The 25,873-nt window shown below is 42.1% G+C and overlaps 1 protein-coding gene across 5 annotated transcripts in view; it reads right to left on the reverse strand.

Annotated features, from left to right (window-relative positions):
* NTRK2 (neurotrophic receptor tyrosine kinase 2) overlaps window positions 1-25,873 on the reverse strand; it is a 362,023-nt gene that overhangs the window by 76,010 nt on the left and 260,140 nt on the right. For all 5 annotated transcript variants that reach the window (XM_055272096.2, XM_055272094.2, XM_055272098.2 and 2 more), the window contains 2 exons: window positions 19,362-19,492; window positions 5,015-5,187 (listed from right to left, as the gene is read on the reverse strand). In XM_055272096.2, the coding sequence (XP_055128071.1) occupies window positions 5,015-5,187; window positions 19,362-19,492 (304 nt within the window). The remainder of the gene's footprint in view (window positions 1-5,014; window positions 5,188-19,361; window positions 19,493-25,873) is intronic.

The following is a 25,873-nucleotide window of genomic DNA, read 5'->3' on the forward strand; positions in this document are numbered from 1 at the left end:
TTGTCACATTGAGGAACAATGCTGGGAAAATGCTCCAGGGCTTTCTTCAGCTCAAAAGCAAGTACTCAAGGTAAGAAGCGGCACAGTGGCCAAAGCTCCAGGATATGTGAAATGAATTTGGATCCTGTCCCACACTCGCTGTGTGATTTTGGGTGAGTTACATAACCTCTCTGGGCCTGTTTCCTCACTCTGTAAATTGTAGATACTAACTGCCCCTTGCTAAGGGCATTGATGTGAGGAGGATTGACACTGTGCTTGCATAGTGCTTCATGGCCTTTCACAGGAAAACCAGGAAGAAAGGCTTTGCAAACAAAGATTCTCTTTAAAAATGAAATTGAGAGGTGATGTGAAAACACACGTTATCCTCTGCACATTACTTTTTGTAACTGGCCTGTAACAGGGCTCTTCAAGATACTAGAGGGTGGGCCCTTTCCACTTCACTAAAGGTGAATCAAGCCTAACCCTTTTCAGCACTGAGGGGTCAGGGGAAATTGCCAATGTTTTCACTTCCTTAAATCTACTGTGACCTCAGCACCAGGAGAAGGGTCTGGGGTGCACATAAACTAAAGAAAATCTGAAATAAAGACCCAGAGACTCGGTCAGAATTTAATCTTCATAGATACCATTTAAATAATAAAATAATTTGTTGATTGGCCACAGCCTTATATCAGTTCCAGAAAACTGATCTACTTTAAATATCTCTCAGAGGCAAAGGCTCCAGGATAGAGAAAAAGTTAGATGTCAGTGCAAAAGGCCACCTCTGCACAAAATTCTGTTCTCCAACCCCACACTCTGCAGACGTCAGGAAGCTGGTGGCCCTCAAATGCCTAATGCACTTTATATTAGTATGTGTGGGTTGGGGAAGACTCCTGGATTTTTAAACAGTCATTTCCCCTGTTTATATCTGGATATTTGCTGTTCGACTTTTTGAACACGGATCTTTAAATAAAACAAGTCTCTGGATGCTTTCTCTGAGCAGAACATACTGCTGTAAAAAGTGGGTAGGTGGGTCTGCTACACAAATCCTTAAGAGGGACAGAAATACAGTTAACACTGCAATCCTCTGCTTTCACTTTCCCAGGTCCTCGTGAAGTCTTAGAAATAAAAACACATTTCATCTCTTCCAGGAAGACATTCCTTAAGAGGTAAAAAAAAATAAATAAATAAATAAAGCACCATCAGCTCCCTGGCTTGGGAAGCAAGTAGCAGGTTCATAGGCCTGACTTAGCTGTCCAGTTCTCTCCAGTGTGGGTTACAGCCAGCACTGCACCAACTGCTCTGGCTCCAGGATTCTATAGCACACCACTTTCCTTCTGGTCTTTTTAACAACCACCTCAGCAGAGAGGATGGCGGAGTGGTTAAGACCATGAGTTTTTGCAGCCAGGGGCTGCAGGTTTGAATCTCAGCTCTGTCATCTGCTACCTGTGTGATTCAGTTTCACCAACTGTAACGTAGGAATGATGGCAAGGATGGTTTATACCCTAAAACATATTAAAATGCTTAGGAAGTTCAATAAATGTTAGCCGTGATAGTTTGAAAAATAGTGGTCTATCTTTCCCCTCATTAGAAGGGAACTCTGGACAGATTCTAAGAGGAAAAATCATGAAATTCCTGCAAGCAAAGACATGTGTTTTATTCCTCACTTCCCACCCAACTAGCTTAGAGCCTGGCCATGCTGGTGCTTAATATATGGCTTTTGGATGAATAAAGAGGATAGGGAGACAAGAGAAGACATCTGTCTTTATAGGGCAGAGCTGATACAGCTGGGGACTTTTCATGGCAGCTAAGTGCCCAGCTCCCTTGCCGAAAGAGGACAGCCTATATTTGCAGCATGTTAGTGCACCTGAGAACTAGACTTTTGGCATGGCAAACCTCTTGTTCCCAGAGTTTAGCAGGTTCTGAAACCAAGCAGGCTAGGTTTCCATTGCTCCACACCCTGTGCAAGGTGCCAAGGGAGAACCAGGTGCCTGTTACTTCTGCAAGGCAGGAAGGAGAGCTAGGGAGAAGGAGAGGCTGAGTGAGAAAGTGAAAGAGTCAAGTTGCAACACACACACACACACACACACACACACACACACACACATTCATGTATGTACAGACACACTGTGAGCTCATGGAAGCATTTAATTGCATCCAGGTGAGCACATTTGGATTTCTTATGCTACAGTTTTTGGAAAGCACCATCTTAAATTAGGGAAGTAGACTGGGGCAAGGGAACAATGGGAAAATATTTCTCCTAGAAGCAGCCAGACCTCAACCACATTCAGCTTTTTTCTTCCTTTCATGTTAGAGCTGACAAGACAATGTTCAAAAGTCATCCCCTGTCCTATCACTTACAAGAAAAATTTTGCTGACGTAGGATAATGCATCAGGATTGTCTCAGAATACTGCAAATCGGCTATATATTTCTAATTCCACCTGGCATTTCCTCACCCACACAATCATAGGAAAAGCAGAGAACAGGGACAGGGATCCAGCCCCGCAAAGAAGAACTAAATTGCACATGGATCTACGAGGCTAAAGAGGGTAAAAATGATCCAGACGGCACCAACCATGTGATGCCATTTCTAAAAACAGCAGTATGTTCTCGCAGTGATTGACTGATTACTTAAACTGCAGTGTCTGAGTCTTCCAGCAGATACATGAAGCTTACTGGGGCTGATTTCTGTGCAAAGCCCTCTTCAGCACCCATGGAAATGAGAGGCAGACAGAGAGTCCTAGGTGTTGCCATCACAAAAAAGGTGTCACTTCCCCAGGATTTCAGATCTCTCAACCAAAATGAAGAGGAAATTGTGGCAGAGATGAAGTATTGTGAAAGATTGTGAGAACAACATTTCTTGATTACCTCTCAGTTCAACAATATACACACTAGACCTTGAGATGGATTAAATGATACCCCTTTCACAGGTAAGGAAACTGTGCTCAGCAAGGGCAGGGAAACAGCCTTTAACACCTTTCCTAACTATTACTGTCTACCAAGATATCACAAGCAGCCCATTTGCTAATCTTTCCAAAATGAGGACTAGCTAAATTAAAAAAATAAATAAATAACACATTAGACGCAGATAAAACTTAGAGAGGATACAAGGCAGGCCTACCTGAGAACAAAGGTGACTGAGTGAACTGGGGTGGAGGCTCGTTTAAGGGACGCCAGCAGCTGATGCAGAATAGGAAGGAGAACCCGAATCTCCCGTCCTCACTACTGGGCCCTCTTACTCTTTAGGTTCATGATAATGTATTTTCCACTTCCACAGAAGCCAAAGCATCACTTGCCTTCCTTCCCCAAGGAGTATCTTGCTCAGCACATTTCTTCCCTCCCTTGGTAGATGCAGGAGAAGAACACTCACTATGGACCCTACCACGGTGATCACCAACTTCCTGCATCTTATCAAACTCAGCTCTCCTTGTGATTTCTCTTACTGAGGCAGCTGGTTTACCAGCTGACATCATTCCTGGCAGAATTCAAGCATCTGCTTATTGAACGCTCCCCATTCGCTCCTACGCCAAGAGCTTTCTATACTTATTCTAGTTCAGTCCTCATGCCTACCCTCCCGGCTCAAGATTCTCATCAGAACAGCTAAGAGACTTGCCTGAGGTCACTCAGCTAATAATGCCTGGACTGAGACTCAACTTCAGCTGTGTCTGGAGGCCAGAATCCCTACTGGTATCATCATGCAGCATGGTCCCCTCAAAAGTCAACACTTATAATCGTGTGAGTTAGCTTCACTGTTTCAAAGCAACTTGACCTTTCTTCCCAGATCACAGTCACTTTCAGCCATTTCTCACTTGCTCTATCTTGTGGTTCCTCCTAGTTCCCCTTACGCATCACCCGAGGGAGGGGATTTCTTGAGAAGGCACAGCTGAACTAAAACCCAATCAGGGCCAGGTGTGGTTGCTCACACCCATATTCCCAGCACTTTGGGAGGCCAAGGGAGGCAAATCACTTGAGGTCAGGAGTTCGAGACCAGCCTGGCCAACACAGCAAAACCCTGTCTTTACAAAAATATGAAAATTACCAGACATGGTGGCACATGCCTGTAATCCCAGCTACTTGGGAAGTTGAGGTGGGAGAATCGCTTGAACCTGGGAGGCGGAGGTTGCAGTGAGCCGAGATCACATAACTGCACTCCAGCCTGAGTAACAGAGCGAGACTCTGTCTCAAATAAATAAATAAATAAATCCCACACAATCAGGCCAATGCTAGAAATTCAAATGACACTAACCCTAATCAATAGCCCAGTGACTCCCTTTATAGTCAACATTTTCTCTTCCTTGCCTTGCCTTTTTCTGAAGACCCCACATCCCACAAATCTTCTCAGTTGAAGCTGTCCATCTTTTCATGACCTCAGGGTCTCCGCATAATCTGGAAGACTCCATAATCTGGAGTCTTCAATCAATGTTTTTACCTCCTTCATTCTGAAGCTTTTCTTCTTTGGATTTTGATCTTTCCACTGTAGATCCTCTGAACTACTGGCCTCCTGGTTATTCATTTCGTCCTTAGAATAAAGTCCAAGCACCCGCCCCACCCTTTCAGCCTTGATTCCTCCAGCTGTTTTTCTGCTTCCCTTCCTTACTGTTCATTCCACAGGCTGGGAACTTGAAAACTTCACTCCCACTGGACTGCACTTTCCATTGTGACACCTGGGTACCTTGGCTCTTCCTGTTTCCTTTGCCTTTAATAACACCACATGGCAAACTCCTACAGATCATCTAAGGCCCATCCCAAATGCCCATGTCACATACCACTCAATGTAGCAAATGTTCAGTGAATGCAGACTGAATTGAGTTGGATCATTTGCATCACATTACATAGAATTCATTGACTAAGGAAAAAGAACAAAACTGTCACCTTCTTTTTTCTCTCCTCCTTTCTCTGGCATACGCTGGTGTCATTATCAAATAAGATGCTTCGAGAAAGGTCCAGGGGTCCCTTGTTCCCTCCCACGAACCTGCTCCACTCCTGAACCCTGAAGTCCTGCTCCCTCCTGGAGCCCACCTCCCCACCTCACTGTACCTGAGGAACTTGTTGAGGTCCCCGTGCTTCATGTACTCGAAGACCATGATGAGGGGGTCGCCCTCCACGCAGACGCCGTAGAACTTGACGATGTGCTCGTGCTGGAGATTGGTCAGGAGCTCGGCCTCGCGGTGGAAGTCCTTGCGTGCATTGTCACTGGCATCCTTCAGGGTCTGGGGGTGGGCGTTAAAAGAGAAGGATTACTTCAGTGGGCCCTACGATACTGAGATAGGAAAGACATCCATCTCATTTGTTAGGCAAAAGATGAGAAAACAGCCTAGTTCCTAAGGAAATAATGTTTGTGCTAATAACTGACGAATAACTCCTTAGGCATATGCAAAGCTTTCCAGCTATGACACACTTTCACAGAGGTTCTCTCATTAGGTTAAAGACAGGAGGTCTTTTTAGGGTCCACATCCTTTCTAACCCTGGCCTGCACCCAATAATTCCCATGGGCTTCTCTCCCTTGTTGGTGCCTGTTCTGCTTTCTGTGATGCTATGTGCAGCTGACCTCTGCTCAGATAAGAGTTAAAAACTTTATGTTATGATTCAGTAGAAAGAAGAGTATAGTGAACCTTTGTGGACCCATCTCCAGCTTCAGCAACAATCACTTTGCCTGTCTTTATGTAGCACTGCGCGGAGCATTCTCCAGCCTGTGCTCACAAACACTGCCGGCTCACAAAACATCCCTGCCCAGCAAGCTGCAAGAAGAGTGGTCACGCTGCCAAGGTGAAGATGCCCAGGAGCATGACAGCTGGGTTTTGGTGCCTTTAGTTCTCTGCTTAGATAACTCTGCCACTGTGGTGTCATAACAGGGCAAAGCTGGCATTTAGTGATGCATATAATGTGCTGAGCTCTTGGCATGTGCCCATCACTGCGCCAGAGCTGTGATGACATCAAGAAGGCAATGACCCAGATCCTAGTCTCAGGCACTTATGGGCAAATAGGGAGATATGACATATATATAAATAACTGAAATTCAAGCTCAAAACCCACTGTCCTGAATGAATCAGCACCTGCATCTCTCTCCAGCTCAATCCCTTGACACTCCTCTTGAAACCCATGCATCCACATTAGGAACTGTCTGCAGCTGTCCCGATGACAACAGGCCATGCCTCCCTCCCTTTGCACATGTGCATTCCTCTGCCTGGAATGCTATATTGGGTGTGGTCACTGGCATGGGAGGTTGAACTCCCCACCTTTGCCAAGGCTGTTCACTTCCTAATCCTGGGAGCCTGTGAATATGTTGCCTGATGAGGCAAACGCAGCTTTGCAGATGTAACTAAGTTAAGGGTCTTGAGGTGGACAGATTATCCTGGATTATCCAGGAGTGCCCAATGTCATTACAAGGGTCCTTATAAGAGCAAAGAGAGACCGGGTACAGTAGCTCATGCCTGTAATCCCAGGACTTTGGGAGGCTGAGGCGGGCAGATCACCTGAGGTCAGGAGTTCGAGACCAGCCTGGCCAACACAGTGAAACACTGTCTCTACTAAAAATACAAAAATTAGCAGGTGTGGTGGTGTGTGCCTGTAATTCCAGATACTCTGGGGGCTGAGGTAGAAGAATCACTTGAACCCGGGAGGCAGAGGTTGCAGGGAACCAAGATCATGCCACTGCAATCCAGCCTGAGAGACAGGGCGAGACTCTGTCTCCAAATAAATAAATAAAAGCAAAGAGAGAGCCATAAGGACAGAAGATCAGACAGGAGAAAAGATGTCACATTTCTGGCTTTGAGGATGAAGAAAGGGGCCATGAGCCAAGAAATGTGGGTGGCCTCTAGAAGCTGAAAATGGCAAGAAAACATGCTAACCTAGAACCTCCAGAAGGAACCAGCCCTGTAACATCTTGTCTTTAGCTTAGCAAAACTGATTTCAGGTGTCTGACCACCAGAACTGAGATAAATCACTTGTGTTGTTTAGGCTGGTGAATTTGCAGTAATCTGTTACAGCAGCCGTAGAAAACCAATATACCTGGCTAGTATCTAGCAGTCCTCCAAGACTCAGTTCAGCTGCCACCTCTCTGAGACGTGTTCCCTGACCACCCTTCCTTGCTGTCACATCCCCTCTGCACTGCAGGCCAGAGTGGCTGACTCTGCTAGGTGCACCTCATACTTACCTCTATCACATCACAGACCACAGTACATTCCGATTGCATGTTTACTTGCTTATCTCTGGTACAGGCTGTGAGCTCCCTGACCCAGGAACTATGCATTTCTGCATTGCCAGCCCTGGGCAGAGCACAGGGCGAGTATTCAACATCTATTTGTGTAATGAATGAAGAAGGCCACGAGAACTAAACACTGACAGCAAGAGAGGTCAGAGAGGCAGTGGTTGCTTCTAACTGAGGAAAACGCATACTTCTCCCGGCAGAAGTGGCATGTGAGTAGTGAATCCCATCTCCAGGGAGACTACAGTCAGTCATTAAGGTTAGATGGCAAATGGGAACATCTGTGTTCACTTAAATTTAGTATTGGAATGGAATGAAAGCACTGTCATCTGTCAGATATGTACTGACTGCAAAACTAAAATATGATATCCAGTGTCCAGAACATGGCCAGGTCCCTGGTGGTCATTTTCTAGATCACGGCCTCGGTGCTGCTGTCCCTGTGGGGACATTCCTGACCTATGTGACCTGGAGACCTTGAATGTGCCACAGGTGAAGTTCCCCAGGGAGCAGATCTGAGCTAGAGATTAGCAGGTGAGGCATTTATTAGGGCACGCTCTCGGGATCAATACTATTTTCACTTTACTCTGTGGTTTTCTGAGAAGTGTCTTTATAAGCACCACCAGCTCTGTTTGGGAAAGTGAGTGAATTTGGGTCAGCAAGTGCTCAGGGGCCATAAAGCTTCGATGGGGCTGTTGCCATAGAAACCGCACATTCCTTCATTAAATAACAAAATGAACAGTGGCTGGGAACCTGGGGTCTGGGTCTCTGCTCCCTTGAAGCTACAGAAACTGGGCCTGTCATGGCCCTTGTGCCACCCAGATTTAATTAGTTTAGTGTTTAGCTAGATCCAAACTCAACTCCTTTGCATCCCTCTTGCACAGGGATAAGTGATGTGCTTATCTTACTGAACTTCACAGTAGAAAAATAGCAGATGAGGTATGGAGGGTATAGAGGAGATGGAGGAGATGGAAGAGATGGAGTTCTATCTTCTGGGTCCTTCTCCTGGGCCCGCGGAGCAAACCACACACACCAGTGCCTTTCTCACACCTGCACTTGCGTAATGGTGTTGGGTACATGTCTGTCTCCACTCCTGCCTTTGACAGTTGAAGTGTGTCCTGTTCACCCTTTTATCATCTGCTGTCTAATCCAGTATCAGGCAACTAAAAGAACCCCTGATACATGAAGTTTGTGCAAAGTAGAGATAAAAGAATGTGAGGAAGAATGACCAGTGAATGATCATCTGGAAAAATTGAACATGGGAAAGCAAAAGTGAGGAGTGGAAATGAAAGAAGGACCAGGAAAAGAAAGCAAGTGAAAGGACCTGCTTCCAAGGCTGAGGAGAGCTGCCCAAATGCACTCTCTCCTGGAAAGTTGGCCCCAAACTTGTGTTCCCCTTCCAGTCAAAGGACAAATCCTCACAATGGTGGTGCTCAAACGGAAGGGGTTCTAGCTTAGCATCAGAAGAGGCAGGTTCAAATCCTGGCTCTGCCCTCGAGCTCTCTGAATCTGGTTTTCTTCTTTGAGAGTGAGGATAACAATATCATCATCTACTACACAGGGACACGAGGAGAATGATGCAAGGTAATGTAAGCTGGGATGTTTTCATTGGTAGAGAGGGACATTTGATTATTTGAATTTGAAACCACAACCAGTCTTGTATTCAGTTTGCTCGCATAAGAATCCAAGAAGGTCAAAGTATGCATGAATAAGGCTCAAGGGCCAACCCAAGATATGAGAGCAGAGGTGCCGCTGGAGCTACCACTTCTTCCCAGAGGACCGTTCAACCTCCTGAAAGTATCATACTGCACACAGAGGTCCAGCCCTTGGCCTGCAATGTTTTTTCAGAGATCCAGTCTCTACAGAGGATGCTCTGAGTCACTGAGATAGCTTATTTCTAAGGCACATGCCTATCTTTTCCAGTGATTTGGAAAAGGTACTGACCCTTGAAGGTCATTATCACAAGGCATGAACAAATTCTGTGTATAATCTTTCTGCTCAAATTTTAGCTATGTAGTATTGATTCAAGAATGCTAGATTGGGCCGGGCGCAGTGGCTCACGCCTGTAATCCCAGCTACTCAGGAGGCTGAGGCAGGAGAATGGCGTGAACCCGGGAGGCAGAGCTTGCAGTGAGTGGACAGCACGCCACTGCACTCCAGCCTGGGCAACAGAGTGAGACTCCGTCTCAAAAAAAAAAAGAATGCTAGACTGTCTCTGTGTGTGTGTGTGTGTGTGTGTGTGAGAGAGAGAGAGAGAGAGAGAGAGAGAGAGAGAGAACAAGGTTTTCTTTTTTGAAACGCCAACCTGAAAGAGTTAAGAAGCATCTAACATTTCCATGTCCCCAAAGCAAAATATGGAAAAGAGCCCATTCTCAGTGCAATGTCAAAAACTGTGCTTCAGTAACATTTTCGAAATTGAGAGAAGAGATTCCACTATTCATGGGGCAAATGCATCTCACAAACCTGGCCTCATCCAACATGCCCATCCATTTTTGCATGTTGGGTCTTTTTTCTAAATTATGATTCAATTCTATTTTAAGAGATTCAGAAAATATGGCGGTAACAACTTGGGCAAAATCATCTTCTGAATTTGGCACTGTAAGGGCAGAATTTTTCTAAGGGTGGAACCATAGCCAGATAGCAATCAGAAGCTGGAAAATCCTGCTATCAACCCTATTTATAAAAATCATCTCTGTTTTAGTACCATGGCTGATTGTCATTTTACTCAATTATGCAAGGCTTGGCTGGTTCCCTGAGTCCCTTGGCAAAGCACTGAGGCCATGAATATGGGGTGGCAGCTTCCCTCACTGACAATCCCTCTTCTTCAGGTTCATTTTGACAAGCATATTTGCCCGATCACTAAGCATTGCTATTTTCTTACTCCTACTGTCTGCTTTGTAGTTTCATTTCTTCTTATTCCTGGTGAATTTCCTGACACCCCAAAGCTGCCATCTTTTCTGAAGATACTCTTAAGAGAGAGGGCTCCTCCAGAACTATAGCGAGATACTGCCTGGAGTACATATTGATTCAGAATTGGAAATAATGCACTAGCATGAAATAAATTTCAGCACAGAACTGAGAAACTAGTGATGGTGAAATAGAAGAGCAAAAACAAGAGAAAAATCAAAATTCATATGAAATGCTTCAGCAAAATATTAAGGTTAATGGAAAGCTAGTAAAAGAGGCAAGAGGGCTTATTTGAAATCATTGGTGTGATAGAATATTGTAGGACGTGACAAATGATCATCCATTTCAAAGTATAGGTGGTTTAGGAGAGATGAGGTAAAATAGAGGTTGTGTTCTTTTTAAAGATACTGATCTTATATTCTTCTTCTCATATATTTTAGAGATCATAGAAACAGTGTCTTTGTTAAGGTGAAAGACAAAATATAAAAGAGATTATTATGGTAAGACCTCACTATGCCCAATTCCCACCATAGTGTTTAAAACACAGAGGGAAATTTAAAAACTCCCAAACCAGTCAACCAAGATGCATGAGAATGTTTGGTTAATATGCCTGAGTTCCTCTGGGTTAGGATCACTATGGCAAGATCTGTTGCAAATGGAGAATCTTTAGTCTCCTGATGGCTTCTGGGTGTGTACTGTCCAATATGGTAGCCAACAGTCACAGGTGGCTAGTGATGATTTGAAATTTGGCAAGTCCAAATTGAGATGTATTTTAGGTAAAAAAAAACCTAACAGATTTTGAGACCTTGCTATAAATAAAATAATATAAACTCTCTCATTAATATTTTATATTAATAATACATAGAAATGATAATATAGATATGTTGAGCTAAATAAACTATATTGATAAGTTTCATATCGATAAGTTTCATAAGTTTACATTTTAAATATGCATACTAAGAATTTCAAAATTACAAATGTGACTCGCAATAGTGGCTCACATTATGCTTCTGCTGGACTTCATTGTTCTATAAAAGCCACCTCCATAGGCTATTAGTGAGCCAACCTCTTTCTTGGGAATGTTGGAAAACATTTCTAAACTACAAAATTGAGATAGAATTAAGGTAGACACACTTATAAGTTTGTTACAGGCAATGATTAACCACGCATTTAGAACAAGCCTTGATCATAATGCTGCATGCTGCATGAACTTCTAACGACAGGATCTTTTCTAAAAATAGGTAGAGGAAGTGTCTATCAAATTCTTACAAAATTCAGCTTTGGAGGAGTGTATTTTAATGAATTCATGGATAGAAAGAACTTGGTAGAAATAAAATCTTAGAAACTAGAGAGAGTGCAATAGGTAGCTTCCCAACATCCCTACAAATGTAAAAACTCATTAAATGATTGTATGAAAAGGATAGTGATCGCAAACACTCAGACTGTGCTTGCTATGTGCTAGAAAACAATACTCTATGTGTATCAACTCAGTTAGTTGTATATAACTCCTTTGACAGGACTTTAATTATGTACCAAGTGACAACCTCAAATACAAGATTTATAGCCAGGGTGTTCACTGCTATCTTTATTTTCTCAGCCATACTGGCTCTTCCAGCTCAGATCTAACAAGGCAACTATCCAAAGGGAAACAGGAGGTTAAGTTCTGATTCACATACTTTAAACTATTTGCAATAATATGGTGGATAAAATAGACGGTTTATGCTTGCATATTATATCAAGTTGCATATTAGAAATGTTATGTCTTTGTATAGGAAACTAATTCGTAGCAACTGTCAATTAGAGAAATATTGACTCAAAAGAGAGTGAATCAGAAGTTGATCTCCAATATGGACAACTGCAATATATTTACAGGCTTTAAATACACCAGCATAAAATTTTCCGATAAAATTTTGCTAGACATAAAGGAGCTGGTGGATCATGGTAGACCATGGTTTGGGAATTCGTTCATCATGTTAAAGTAAATTAAAAAGCAGCACAACTATTTCAATGCATACATTCCAGAGATACAAAAGTGTGAAATGAATCCTCCAGCTATGTTTGATGCCAGATGAGTCCTCATTAGAGTGAAATGCACTGTTTTGTTTTAGCTTTTCTGAAAATATGTGGATAAATAGCAGATAAGCCAGAAATGAGGGTCACCAAAGTGATTAACAATTCAAAAATCAGATCCCTGACCCAAGGTCTAAAGTTGAAATTACTGGGAAAGGTATATTGATATAGGGACTTAATAATTAGGGCCTATCTAATTCAAATGCCTAACTCTCTATCTTACAGTGCATTCCTGCATGCGTGCGTGCACACACACACACACACACACTCTTGAGTGTGTGCACCAGGAAAGAATGTACCTACCCAAAGAACAATAGAAATCTAGTCTATTAAGCAACATCTGGATAATAAAGACAATCACAGACACTATTAAAAGTTTTACAGTTTCTGTTCCTAGATCCTTATAAGTGTAGAATTGTCAGTGCTTTCTGCAACATTATGTCATGTTGACACAAACTATTTTTTTAGAGTAACACTAACAAATGTCTTCTTAAGTAACTAATCTTTTCATCATCAATTTCCATTTTGTGAGAACAAGTATTTCACACGCCAATGTAAGTGGAAACGTGGGAAGGAGGCACCAGAAGAGGGAGGAATGGGAGAAGGACTTCACAATTAATGAAGACGTGAAAAGTGATATGATGACTGTCATAAAAAATAAAAAGAAATAATGAAAAGAGCCATCTGCCTTAGAAATAACCTTGCCTGGGTAGAGCACTTGAGTCAACTAACTCTTGATGCTTTTTCTCATCTATGTTTTTTTTTTTTAAACTGTTCCAGAATTGGAGAGAATGTGCTTTTCTTGTGAGCCCTTATACTGCTCTTGTACAGATTCTGAGACAAGTGGCTCTGGTTGCTTCTATTCCCAAAGGTGGCCTCTTCTGTACCATGTGACCACCTCAGATGATTGGATGGAAGGTAGGTGTCCTGGCATGAAGACTAAATGGCACTGCAGATGACTAATTGGAAGAAGTGGAGCGTAGTATTTTCCTTCTTGGGGAATCAGCAAGTGAGTCATGTAGGCAGTGTGGGCAGTAGCTGGTATGAAAGCAGCAGGCAAATATTAGGGAGCAGCAGAGGCAAGAGACAGCTGCACTAAGCAGGGGAGTCCCAAGGAGATTCCCTGATGTCTCCTGCTGAGATGATAAAGAAGGGACAGTCACCAGGGCTGCCTCAGATTTTGAGTGAGCTTTCAGATACCAGGTCTTCTCGTCACAGGGAGGCCAAGCTCTCCTGCAATTCCTATTTGAGTTGGTCATCTTTCACTTTCTTCTGTCAGATCTCTTTCTCCCTTCTTTTAGTTATAGCATCTCTAATATTCCTCCAGGGAACCAATATTTCCCCACGTTCAGTCCATATGGGTTGGGTATAGTGGACCCCAACTTTCATTTCCAAGGGTCGGTATGTGACCCAGGCCTGAACAATCAGAATATTCCACTCCTCTTGCCAGAGGGTCTGGTGACACAGCCCAAGATAAGCCAATAGGAGTCATCCCTTGGATTTTTGCATAGCTGTTTGGAAGGAGGAGCGCTCTTTCTTTTGAGTTGCTGGGAGGGCAGGATCTAAGCCCTGAGTCATCGCTGTCGAGTCTTTAGCAAAATGTGGAAATAACTTGCCTGAGAATTAAGCCAATACAGAGGGAAGCAGAGCCAAGGGATGGAGAAGACGAGAAAGAGAATTGTTCATTCCCTGGATCTAGTGGTGCCTGAAAGCTGGGATACCCATAGGTAGGTTTTCTAGTAGCATGGATTTCTAGAAGCCAATAAATTCTTTTTTTCTGCTTAAGCCAGCTTGAGTTGGGTTTCCAATGAACATGATATTGTTCTTTTTATAAAAGCTGATTATAACAGTTTGCTTGTATTCCCCTGAGGCCTAAACACTCCCTCAGGAATCCAGTATATCTTATTTCCACTTACTCCCTTGAATTAAATTTCTACTTGGGAAAATATGAACATGTCTCGCATCCTTCCATACAAACGACATAACTAACACACTCCTTTATATTATTTGATAAGTGTCATTGTGTTGGATTTCCTAAATCTGGTTCACCAGGGCACATGTAAAATTCAATAAATGAAAATATGGTACCCAATGAGCACTGGACTGTGTTTAAGTCCTAGGTCTGACATTGACATTAAATGATCTCTTTTAAGCTAGGTGACCTTAGATAGGTCATTTGTCTTCTTTGGATTCCTGTTTCTTCATTGGCAAAATGGTGAAGTTAAGCTAAAGAATATCAATATTAGCTCTATATATCTATATAGTGATTCAATCATTTCTAAAATAATTTCTTGTTAGATTACGTTATTCTATATATATATCATCTTTACAGCTTCTTTCAGCTATAAAAGTCTATGACTATCAATAGATCATCAAATTATTTCCCTACCTAGAAATGCCAACTGTCAAACTCTTTTTTTTCTTCTCTTTTTTTCTTTTTTTTTTTGAGTTGGGGTCTCACTCTGTCACCAAGAGTGGAGTGCAGTGGTGCAATCTCGGCTCACTACAACCTCTGCCTCCCAGGCTCAAGCAACCCTTCCACTTCAGCCTCCCAAGTAGCTGGGACCACAGGTGCATGCCACCACACTCAGCTAATTTTTTGTATTTTTTGTAGAGATGGGGTTTCATCATGTTGCCCAAGCTGGTCTTGAACTCCTGAGCTCAAGCAATTCATCTGCCTTGGCCTCCCAAAGTGCTGGGATTACAGGCATGAGCCACCACACCTGGCACAACTCTCTATTTATCAAAAGGCTATTATTTTCATGATATTTTTGTTCTTCCATGCACCCACCCATCCATCCCTTCATTCATTCAACAAGCATTTACTGCACACTACTACGTATGAGGCAATGTGCTAAAAGGCTCTATTGCCATCCTGGGGAGTATGCCACTCTACTAGAGGAGACAGACATTCAATGCCATTCATTAAATAAGCCCAGAAATATATGTATAATTTTAAAATATTGACAAATGCTATAAAGGACAAGTACAGATGTTTTAATAGCATATATCATGGAGATGTGACCTAGATGGAGGAGCAAGCAAGGCACATCCTCCCCAAGAGGGACAACTTGAATTGAGAGCTGATGGGTGGATGGGAGTTACCTGAACCAAGAGGCTGGGTAGGGGCCATCCCGACATGGAAATGGAAGAAACATGTTGGATGCCACTTGGGGCCTGCCTCATTATGTGCTAGAGGATTTATCAGAAAACTTTTCCAAACTCTTGGTGGAGAAAAACATCATCATTTTCTCTGTTGACAAGAAAGAATTCGGAAACATGAAAAGCAAAAATCCTAAGTCAGATTCCAACGAAAGTGCTTGCTGAAGTCAAATTTTACCATTTTTTAACTTGCCAAGTCTTCTTCCTGTGCAACACCTCTGACTCACTTTAACTTACACCTTGGGGAAGTCACTCGACTTCCTTGAGTCTCAGTTTTCTCATCCATAAAACATGAGGCTTGGGTTATATATATGATTTCTAAGGTCTCTCTCCTATTCAGCATTTTATGTTTCTAGAAATACACCTGAGTTAGTGGGGAGGGGAGGAGAGACCATGAATCCCACAATGCACACTTGTGGATATATTTAAAAAGCAAAAATCAGTGTGGATTCATACTACAAGGAAATGTTATAGGTATTGCAGCTTTGGAAATACAGGTTGGATGGAGCCAAAAATAGCTAATGCATCCACAGTTAATGCAGGGATACTGCGATGAAGCGTTTCCTTGGCAATTGACTTACTTAAAGGTAAAGTAACTCAGTTTGATCAAAGACTGGTTTCTCTGCTTCTCCTCCTCTCTATGGGTTCTTTGATTATAACTCAGTGCAAAGGGAAAAATGGTTGATAGATCAATTTCACTAAAAAAACAAAGGTCATCCAAAAATATCAGGAAAGGGACAATCCGATTGGATCCAAACAAGCAAATACTCTGATGGGAGAGGCATGCTCAGCTCTGTGTGCCCTCGAGTGTTGTGCACATGCCTTAGGATCACTTCTGCCCTAAATCTCTTCCTATGGATCTCCCAAGCTCTTAAATCATCAACACCAGAATTTACAGGAATCTGACATCTGTCAATCTGAACATAAAGCCTTAGATTTCACACCAGAGTCAGCTCCTTCTAGAGAAGGAAAAAGGACAATAGCTGCTATTTCTTAGCATGCATAATCAATGCTGCAGGGGTTGCTAAGCAACAGCAGAAAGGCTGTCAAACATCCCTGGGTGTCTCCAATGGAAGAGGAGCAAGCCCGGCAGTCACTCCACAGAGGTGAGAAGCTGTGCAGTCCCCGGCAGCTGCATTCAGTTGGTTTCATTCCTTTAAAAAATCCCTTCATTGTGGTCAGGGCTGAACCACAGACATTTTCTTCCCAGGCTCCTTTGGATAGTCTTTGAATACACTTTCAATAGGCCTAAAGCCCTAAAAATGAGCAGGTCAGGCTGGCGAGTGACAGCTCTGTGAAAGGTCCATGGGTTATTCTGATCCAATTCAGCCTGGAGCCTGTGGAAGGTCCGGCTAGTCCCTCATGTGGCTGCAGCCTCTGAATCCCAGAGAGTTGAAATAAACATCCTCTCTGAAGCTTGAAATTACTCTAGCAAACATAAGCAAAACCTCCCATTTCAAAAAAAAAAAAAATTCACATGTAAGGTCACTGACATGAGACTTCTTAAGTTTGTGACCATGAAGTTAGAATGAATTTTTAGTCTGCAGGCACTTTATCCTCCTTATTTGAGATGACAGATGATAGTTTCATTTGAATTTCAACAAGAATGAAACTAGCAAAGAGAAGAGTTGGGATTTAACAAAGAATTAAATCCTGTTTTCCCTTTTTTTAAGCAGTGTTGATTAAAGATCATCACAGGTCATTACTTTGCAAATACTTACTTGGCAAAGCCAGGATGTATATGAAGACTAGGCCCTAGGTCTGGTTCAGAGGTGGAACTAGGAATGTGATTGGGATGTAAACCAGAGAGGGGCCTCGCTGACAGTGGTAATGGGACATATGCCCAAACAGAAGCATGCCGTGGGCAGGAAAGTGGAATGGCATAAGATGTCTTTTAAGGCCAACCCAGGTACTAGGCTAAACATCACTGTCACCAGCTGACTCTTCACTGTTAGTTGTCCAAGCCCTGAAGTCCTGTTTGAGCATATGTTTGGAAGGAAATGTAACACATAAGCTGAGGGTGCCCTGGATTCAGCTACGCAACACACTCTCCTTAAAGGTATTGCAGGAAGTACAGAGAAGCAGGCACAGGGCAAGAAGTGGTACTAAGATGAAAGGCCATACCCACTGAGAAATCTGTTGGCTCTATCTCTATATCTGCCTGAGGTTTCTCAGCTATTTCTACACTCTCATCTAGGATTCCCTAGTCTCCCAGGATTTCTTTACATTCAAAGAGTCCATCTTGTGACACCCTCAGAGTCTGAAGGTCTGACTTAGCTTCCTGGGTGGCAGTACACAATATGCGCCCAGAACACGAATCCAGGGTCTTAAGTATCCTTGTCTATAATACATGGCTAGCCTAGGATTAGATGTTCCCAAAGATTCTTCCAGCTCTAACATGTGATCAAACTATGAATTTACAAAAATAGAGCTACCTTTTGGTCTCATTTAACCAAAAGGGGGAAAAAAAAGATACAGTAAGAAGAAAACAGAGACTGCAGATTTAACACTGCCAAATGTTCTGAACATTTTGTGCTAAACAATGACAAACAAAACTTTTTGAGTAAGTAAAAGAAAGGAGGAAGTAATAGCAAAAGCAAGAATTAAACATCTCCAGAATGACTGCGAGATTCTTTCCACCTTCTACCCCATTCACCCTCACATCTCTCTAGGACCTCCTTCCTCTCCTCTCTCCTCTCTCCTCTCTCTCTCTCCCCCTCGATTTGTTCATCTTGGGGAGATGATGTTTATTTGAAAAATGTTTACATTTATCATTCCTAGGAAGGCCTGTTCTTTATTCACCCCAAAGTGCAGAGTTTAGGAGTCTTCTCTGAGAGTATAGGAGTATCATGCCACCTTGGTTAGTTTCTTTTGGTGACAAAGAAAGCAAATGTACAGTTTTTCTATTTGGATAAACTTTAATAGAAACCATTTAGTCTGCCGGATGACTCCAAGAATAATTTTATTTCTCAGTTGCGCCCATTATGTAGGTACTGAAATATTTTAGTGTTAAGTATAACAGTCATGGAATAGACTCCTGATTTTCTAAAATGAAAAGTTGTCCTGGTTATAACTAGTAAATAAATGCCATTTGTAAAAATGTTTCCTGTTTGGCAGGAATAAAACACAGCAAAAAACTCAATCATCTTATATTAAGTCAAGAACTTACATTTTATTACATTAGCCATGTCCATATTCATTTGGAGCTTATTTCATTTTATAAATATATGCCTCTTTTAAGTGTTTTAAATATATATTACCCATTATTTTGGTGAGTTAAAAAATTTTTGAAAAAATATATGTAAAATACCTGAAGGCTTTTGTGCTATTTTTGTTAATTCTTGTGTTTTAGAGAGCTCAGTGGAAATTGTATCCCTTTCAATCATAATGCTTATCTAATTGAAGACCAGGACTCCTTTTTGAGTTTATGAGGACATGACTATGATGGAGGACTTTCAGTCTTCATTTTAGTAAAACCACCATGTCTCCTTGGGTGGTGAATTCCACAGGAGATGTCATCCAGGCCTGGATGAAATCATGCCTGTGCTATATAAAACCCTGGAGATTTGTATGCATCTGGGAGGGTCAAGGTAGAGAATTGAGTGGCACAGAGGCTAAGAGGGGAAGTGGAGTCCACAATCCTTTCTTCCAGAACCATAAACCTGACACAAGTGTCAGCTGAGCTTGGCACAAGCACCGAACAATTTGAGGAGACGCATGTGAGTCTTCAGGACTCAGCTGGTCGAATTCTGTTTGGCCCCACTGACTTCCATCCAATATTCAGTTAGCATGAACTTGGAAGAGTAGCTCAGAGCTCTTCACAGCCTGCAGACTTGTCAGTGGCCCCTGAGAAGAACCTCTGACAGTTGGATGTGCCCCAAATGTCCTTTCGACTGTCCATTTAGTTTAAAGGAATTTGGATACATCCACCATAGCTGGAACAATTTACTCCTGCATTGGCCACCAAAATATAATAAAATAGAGTTAAATTTCCACACGTAAGTGTGATCATGGTTAATGAGACATTCTGGAATGTTCTCTTACCTTCACTGCCACCAAGATCTTGTCCTGCTCAGGACAGAGGTTATAGCATTCAGCTAGGAACACTTTTCCAAAGGCTCCTTCGCCTAGCTCCCTTTTCAGAACAATGTTATGTCGCTTGATGTGCTGAACAACTGCAAAACAAAGACAGAACGGAAATTGGAATTGAAGCACGCAGAGGTGAAGGCAGCAGGTGAAGAGTTGGTGGCCTGTACCTGAGCTTCCAGGCCCAAGAGTCTCTCCTCTGTGCACAGTGAACCAAAGAAGCTGGGTGTCCATCTTCACAGTCCACCCCAAATGGCTGGGCGGAGGTTTCATCACCTTATTCTCCAGAACTCAGTTATTGTTTCTGATAAAACTAAAGTAGATACCTAGTTGCCGACTGCAAAATATCCCTGATAAACTTTATAGACTAAAAAAGGGGAGAAATGAGAAATTCACCTTAATGGCAGGCTTCTTATAAGCCAGATGCTTTGCATATATTTGTTAGTAGTGTGTCCAGCGGAGCAAAGCAGAGAGATAGCTAGCAATCCTGAATTCTTGGTTAAGCCATCTCAGATTCCTAAGGGAGACAGAGTCAGAGGATACAAAAGGAGAATGCAAGATCTTTGCATTGTTAATTAAGGTTTTGGCCTCACCTCAGTTTTAGCCTTCTAGTGGGGTGGGCTAAAACATGGTTGAGCCTCATTGACTTCCTTTGTTTGGATCAGAAACATCTAGACGTCTGCATTAAGGACTAGCTTCCTTAGCCTTGTTTTAAAATCGTGGCTCAGTCTTGGCTCTCCAAGGCCAAGAAGAAACAAAAACAGATGATTCCCAGGACAAGAGAATGTTCCCCCCTACAGTCTGGAGCAGCGATGGCTCAAGTCATTCATCCATACACCCTCTTGGTGCACAAGGCAGGAGGCAGTTAAGGGTCCTCAGAAGCTCACTGGCTGCAAGGTGGAAACCAGAGAGGAAGCACACCAAAGGACAGAGGTCATGGAGGAGAGGCCCACAAGGAGACCCTGCAGAGGACAGAAGTACATGTGAGCTGTGCCTCCTCACTCAGCACGTTAAATGTGGAGTCCCTTGGCACGGGAGTTCCACTGGGTCTTGGCTGGTATTGTTTTCTGAACTCCTTGTTGCTGAATGGTAGTGCATTAAAAAGAGATTGTGATGCCCTCTAGAGCTTGGAATGTGTGGCCAACTATGTTCTCTCATTTCAGTCTCACAATCCTGTGACATAATCCTCTCTGCATTTTACAAGTGGAAAACAGTCTGCAGGAATTTCCAAGATTCACAGTCTGGGAATGGAATTGGGATTTGAACCCGAGTCTGTCTGATTCCAGAGTTTATGTGTTTTCTTCTACTTCACAAAGTCTCTTTTCAATTGTAAACTGTACTAAACATGAGCGGAGACTTAATTTATAAGAGAAATAGAGAAAAAAGTAAAAACAATTGCCAGGCTTCCTCTCTGCTTAGTTCATCCTTCAAAGCCCCGTTCAAATTCTTACTCTCTCACAGAGCTTTCCAGGACCACTTTGACCACCAAAGACCTCTTTCTCTGAACTCACATTCTGTCATGGCTTATTCGTATTCTGATATATCCCCCAATTATATCACATCTGTAAGCTCCCAAGGCAAGCCCTAAATATCTCCTGATGCCTCGTGCAACTCAAAGTAGAGGTTTAGTACTGCAGTGTAATTTGATAACATTTTTCAAAATTTTTTTTAATTGATCGTGAACTGCATTATAAGAAAATATAAACCATATCTCTGTAGTTTAATTTAAACTGCAGTAAATAATAATAATAAAATGGATACCTATGAACCCACCATTCCATTTAAGAAAGAGAATATCACCAGTAACTTTGAAGCACCAATATGTTCTTTCCTGATCGTACCTGCATTCCTACTTATCTCCCAGAGCTTGTTCAGCTTCACCTGTTTTTCAACCTATGTTAAATAGAGTTATACTGTACAAATTCTTGTAGATCTTGCATCTCTCTCTCAACAGCGTCCTTGAGATTGGGTTATATTGTGTGTGTAGAAGCAATTATTTCCCTTATACCACTGTATAATATTCTGTGGAAGGACTGTACCACCGTTTATTTATCCATTCTATGTTGATGGACAGCCTGCTCAGTTTCTTTTTGGACACAACTTTATAGAAAATGCAAGTGGTAATTAAGATTTTGATTTAATGGGATTTTTCCCCCCCGATAATTCATGTGGTTCAGAGTTGTGAATGCCTTTGTGAGCCTCGGGGAACTCAGGGTGATAAAAATCAAAAGGTCTTTTTATGAGCAACAATATTGATGACTATAAGAACGTATATTAATTTCTCATGCTCCAGTGGCGATGCCTGAATTTAAGAGGAGAGAAATGTGTTCATTAGGGAGAGTGCCCATATAAAGACACAAATGTAATTCTTGCAGATAATTAGCTGCCCTATTTAAATCTAATATTTAACTCCCTGGTTGTCACATGTTCATTGGGAATTAAATTCCCACTTGATTTACTTCTCACTCTAACCAGAGCAAGGCAAGTATTTAACTTTTTTTTTTTTTTGCATTTGATTACATACCTTCTATCTTTTCGTAGTCCAAGCAGGAGAAAAATTTGGTGGAAAATAAGTTTTTAAGGCCAAAGCCACAATTTCATTATTTCCAAAACTAAAATTGATTAAAGCAGTTTTCCCATGTTGACCTTGAAAGCAGGAAAGGTGCATCTTTTCTTTAGGAAATGGGCTACTATATTTGCATTTATCTGCTTTGTTATGCTTTTGGGCACTGATCATCTGAGCAGTGTCCTTTTGCCAGTGTATTCTCTCTAAATGGAATACATTTCTCTCTCTCTCTCTCTCTTTTTTTTTTTTTTTTTTGGAGACAAAGTCTCGCTCTGTTGCCCAGGCTGGAGTGCAGTGGCACGATCTCGGCTCACTGCAACCTCCATCTCCCAGCTTCAAGCGATTCTTCTTCCTCAGCCCCCTGAGTAGCTGGGACTACAGGTGTGTGTCACCACACCTGGCTAATTTTTTTGTATTTTTAGTAGAGATGGGGTTGCACCATATTGGTCAGGCTGTTCTCAAACTCCTGACCTCGTGATCCACCCACCTTGGCCTCCCAAAGTGCTGGGATTACAGGCGTGAGCCACCGTGCCTAGCCAAATTTCTCTTTTTTAAGACTGAGCTACTTAGGGGCACAGGAATTCCGTATTTGTATTCCTGACAGTGCCTCGCAGTGCTGTGCATACAACTGGTGCTTTATAAATATCTGTGAAAAAATATGTTTAATAATAATAACCACAGACAAATACTACTTGACTATGTTATTTGAGTTAATTGAGGTCAACTCTTTTAAGTATGTAGGTGATAAAGTAGCTCTGTTCTCTGAGATGGCATCATCTAATCTGAAGCTTTCACATCATTGAACTAAGAACGTCTTCCCATTCTCCTTTAAGAAGGCATCAAAACTCATCCCAACTTGCCCATTTTCCATTTCCCTACAATACGACAAGAAGTCTGTAGTTATCCAGAACTATCCTCCCAATGTGGATTGCTTGTGCCCCTTCAGCTCCCCTGGACACCCCTCCACGGTGTACTCTGAGCTCACTGCCTGTGACTCCACAAGCTCCTTGTTTCCTCAACTCTCCTTAAACATCCCTTTACCTCCCTGATTTAAATAAAACCTCGGCAATGCACCAAGGATGCCCAAGCCTCTCAATTGGATGCCATCTCTATCCCTCATCACCTCGTACTTCAGGGCCTACACACCTGATTTCTGATCCTTTACTCCCTCTCCCCCCTGCTAGAGCCCCAGCTGTCTTGAAGCTTCTATCTTAGGGAGCCGTTAGCCTGCACCATCTCTGCTGACATCTCGGTTGCTCCTCTCACCCACTGAGCTCTGGGCCCACATTTTCCCTCTCCACCCTACCAGTGCCTTCCTTCTCAGGGTCCGAGCTCAGAAAGGCTCTGTAACCTGCCTAAGCTGTAACACCACTAGGCTGCCATTTCTCCTGCACCTTTCAACAGTGGAGCTAAGAGGCCAGACATCCAAAGGTTTAGTTTGGCTGATTGTGTGACATTAGGCGAACTTTTCCTGACAGTAAGACTTCTGTAATGAAGGAAGCAATGTCCTGATTCACATTCTGGACAAACTCCTATCTCATTGTGGTCTAAGACTTTGAATATCACTGTCTTGAAGGGCTCTGTGGACATTTTTGATTCACTTTACACAAAATATCCTGAGTGAAGCATGCCTAAGGATTCCATGATAAATAAGCTATCACATAAGCATGCAAAATTCTCACATGCTTCCTTTCTCTGTGATCAGCCAATCCGCTGCTCTTAACTTTGGAGACTTGAGCAAAATCACCTTAAACCCAACATAAGCAACTGTAATAAGAAATAAATAAGAGGCTGGGTGTGGTAGCTTACACCTGTAACCCCTGCACTTTGGGAGGCTGAGGTGGGCTGATCACTTGAGGTCAGGAGTTTGAGACCAGCCAGGCCAACGTGGTGAAACCCTGTCTCTATTAAAACTAAAAAAATTAAACGGACATGGTGGCATGCACCTATAATCCCAGCTACCCAGAGACTGAGGCAGGAGAATTGTTTGAAACCAGGAGGCAGAGGTTCCAGTGAGCAGGGATTGTGCCACTGCACTCCAGTCTGGGCAACAGAATGAGACTCTCTCTCAAATTTAAAAAAAAAAAAAAAAAAGAACCAAACTCTACCATGAATGACTTCCTAGATTTGAAGGAAAACTCAAAACAATCACTTATTTACAAAAACAAGTTTTATAGAAAAATTTCTGTGTAAAATTCACCCTGCCAAAGGAAAAGGAGGAATCAAATAAGAGCTGTAGGAAAAACACCACCAAACTCGTGTGATCTGCACCCTGTCTGGGCAACCCTATCACTGATGGAATTTTTCAGAATGGAAATGTGGTGCCCTTGGTCATTTGTCCCATGAGTGCCAAAAGTGAACTGACTTCCGGCTTTGTGTTCGTATCACATTAGAGTCCTGAAAAATGCATTGCGTCGCAATGTGTCTTCAGCAGTTGACATAGATGCTTGTAGTTTCAGATTGCTTAAATCAAATTCTGGTATAGATTCCTCCCAGAAGTACATATTCTATATATACACACAGGCAATAGATAAAGTATTACTCCATGTCTATACCCATTGCTATGAAATCTAAAACTAATAAAAAATAAATATAACTTAATTCATTTAAGGTATCAGATAGGAAATGTGCCTTTCCCATTTCCTCAATAATGGGGTTTCATAGATACTCTTGGCCCAGTGGACTTATTGCACTAAACATATGGACTTTCAACAGAGACATTTATTCAGTATCTAATATATGCCAAGGACAAAGCAACCTGCAGTTAAAAAGAGAGAGAGATCTTAAAGTTTTCAGGAGAAAGATTAAAAGTAATATACTCTAGAAGATAATGTCCTGTACTGGAAGTGCCCGAAATTCTCTCTCTCGGTTTCCCTGTGGTCCTAAATGCAGAGCCCGCCTTTAGCAGTTCCATCTCCCAGAACCGAACAGTGTGATAGGAAAAGAGCTTAAAGATCATTGAGACTGGCTCCCTCAGGTTTGACAGATCAGTGACAGGCTTGGCACAGTGACATGACTTTCCCGGGGCCACACAGCTAGAAGGTGACCGAGCTAGGATTCAGGTTCCCTCCCTCTCAGAAAAGCAACCCCTGGACTCTGAAATAGAGGATGCTGATTCATACTGAAGACAGAGAGGGTTTCCTGACATTAAAGTGAAAACAGGTATTTCATTTAGTTAATATGTTTTCTACTAGAAATACTTGAAACACTCATGTTTATCATCTGAAATGAACCACACATCTCATAATAAACAATTTCATTAGAAAACTACTGATAAATATAAAATATGAATGTTAAAAGCAGAATGTAAATGTTAAATACTTCAAAAAATGCTTGAACTTGATATAAAATAAAATTAACAAAAATGATTTTCCAAATATCTTAATGTATTAGCAGCATATTGAATCAGGTAAAATCATCCACCTTATAAAAACAAATTTGTGTGAAAGATAGAAACTATGTTTTAAAGTTTCACCTACATTTTTATTAAGATACAAGTTGGTACTAAATTAAAAAATAAATGCAATTAAGACCACAGACATAAAACACACCAGAACAAGAAAAGGCTAAATATTCATAAATAATATTAAGGATGAAATAGAGCATGTAACAAGACTGAGCCATTCTGAAGCACTTCTCAGCAAAAATTCCCAATGTGCATTATCATCAATTAATTTCATATCCCTCTGAATGAGGTCAATAGCCACACTTATTTTACAGATGACACCTCAGTTAATTGACTTACTTGTGGCCATAGAGCAATCCACTTACTTATCCTTTTCCAAGTACTTTTCCAATGAAATAAGGAAATAGGGAGGGAACAGGGTGCCTAACCTGTGCTGATTGCTATTATGGGCCAGAGAATGTGCTAAGAGATTTACAGGACTTATCAATTGTCATAGCA

This window comes from Symphalangus syndactylus, chromosome 3 (genome assembly GCF_028878055.3).
Source record: "Symphalangus syndactylus isolate Jambi chromosome 3, NHGRI_mSymSyn1-v2.1_pri, whole genome shotgun sequence".
Lineage (NCBI taxonomy): Eukaryota > Metazoa > Chordata > Mammalia > Primates > Hylobatidae > Symphalangus > Symphalangus syndactylus.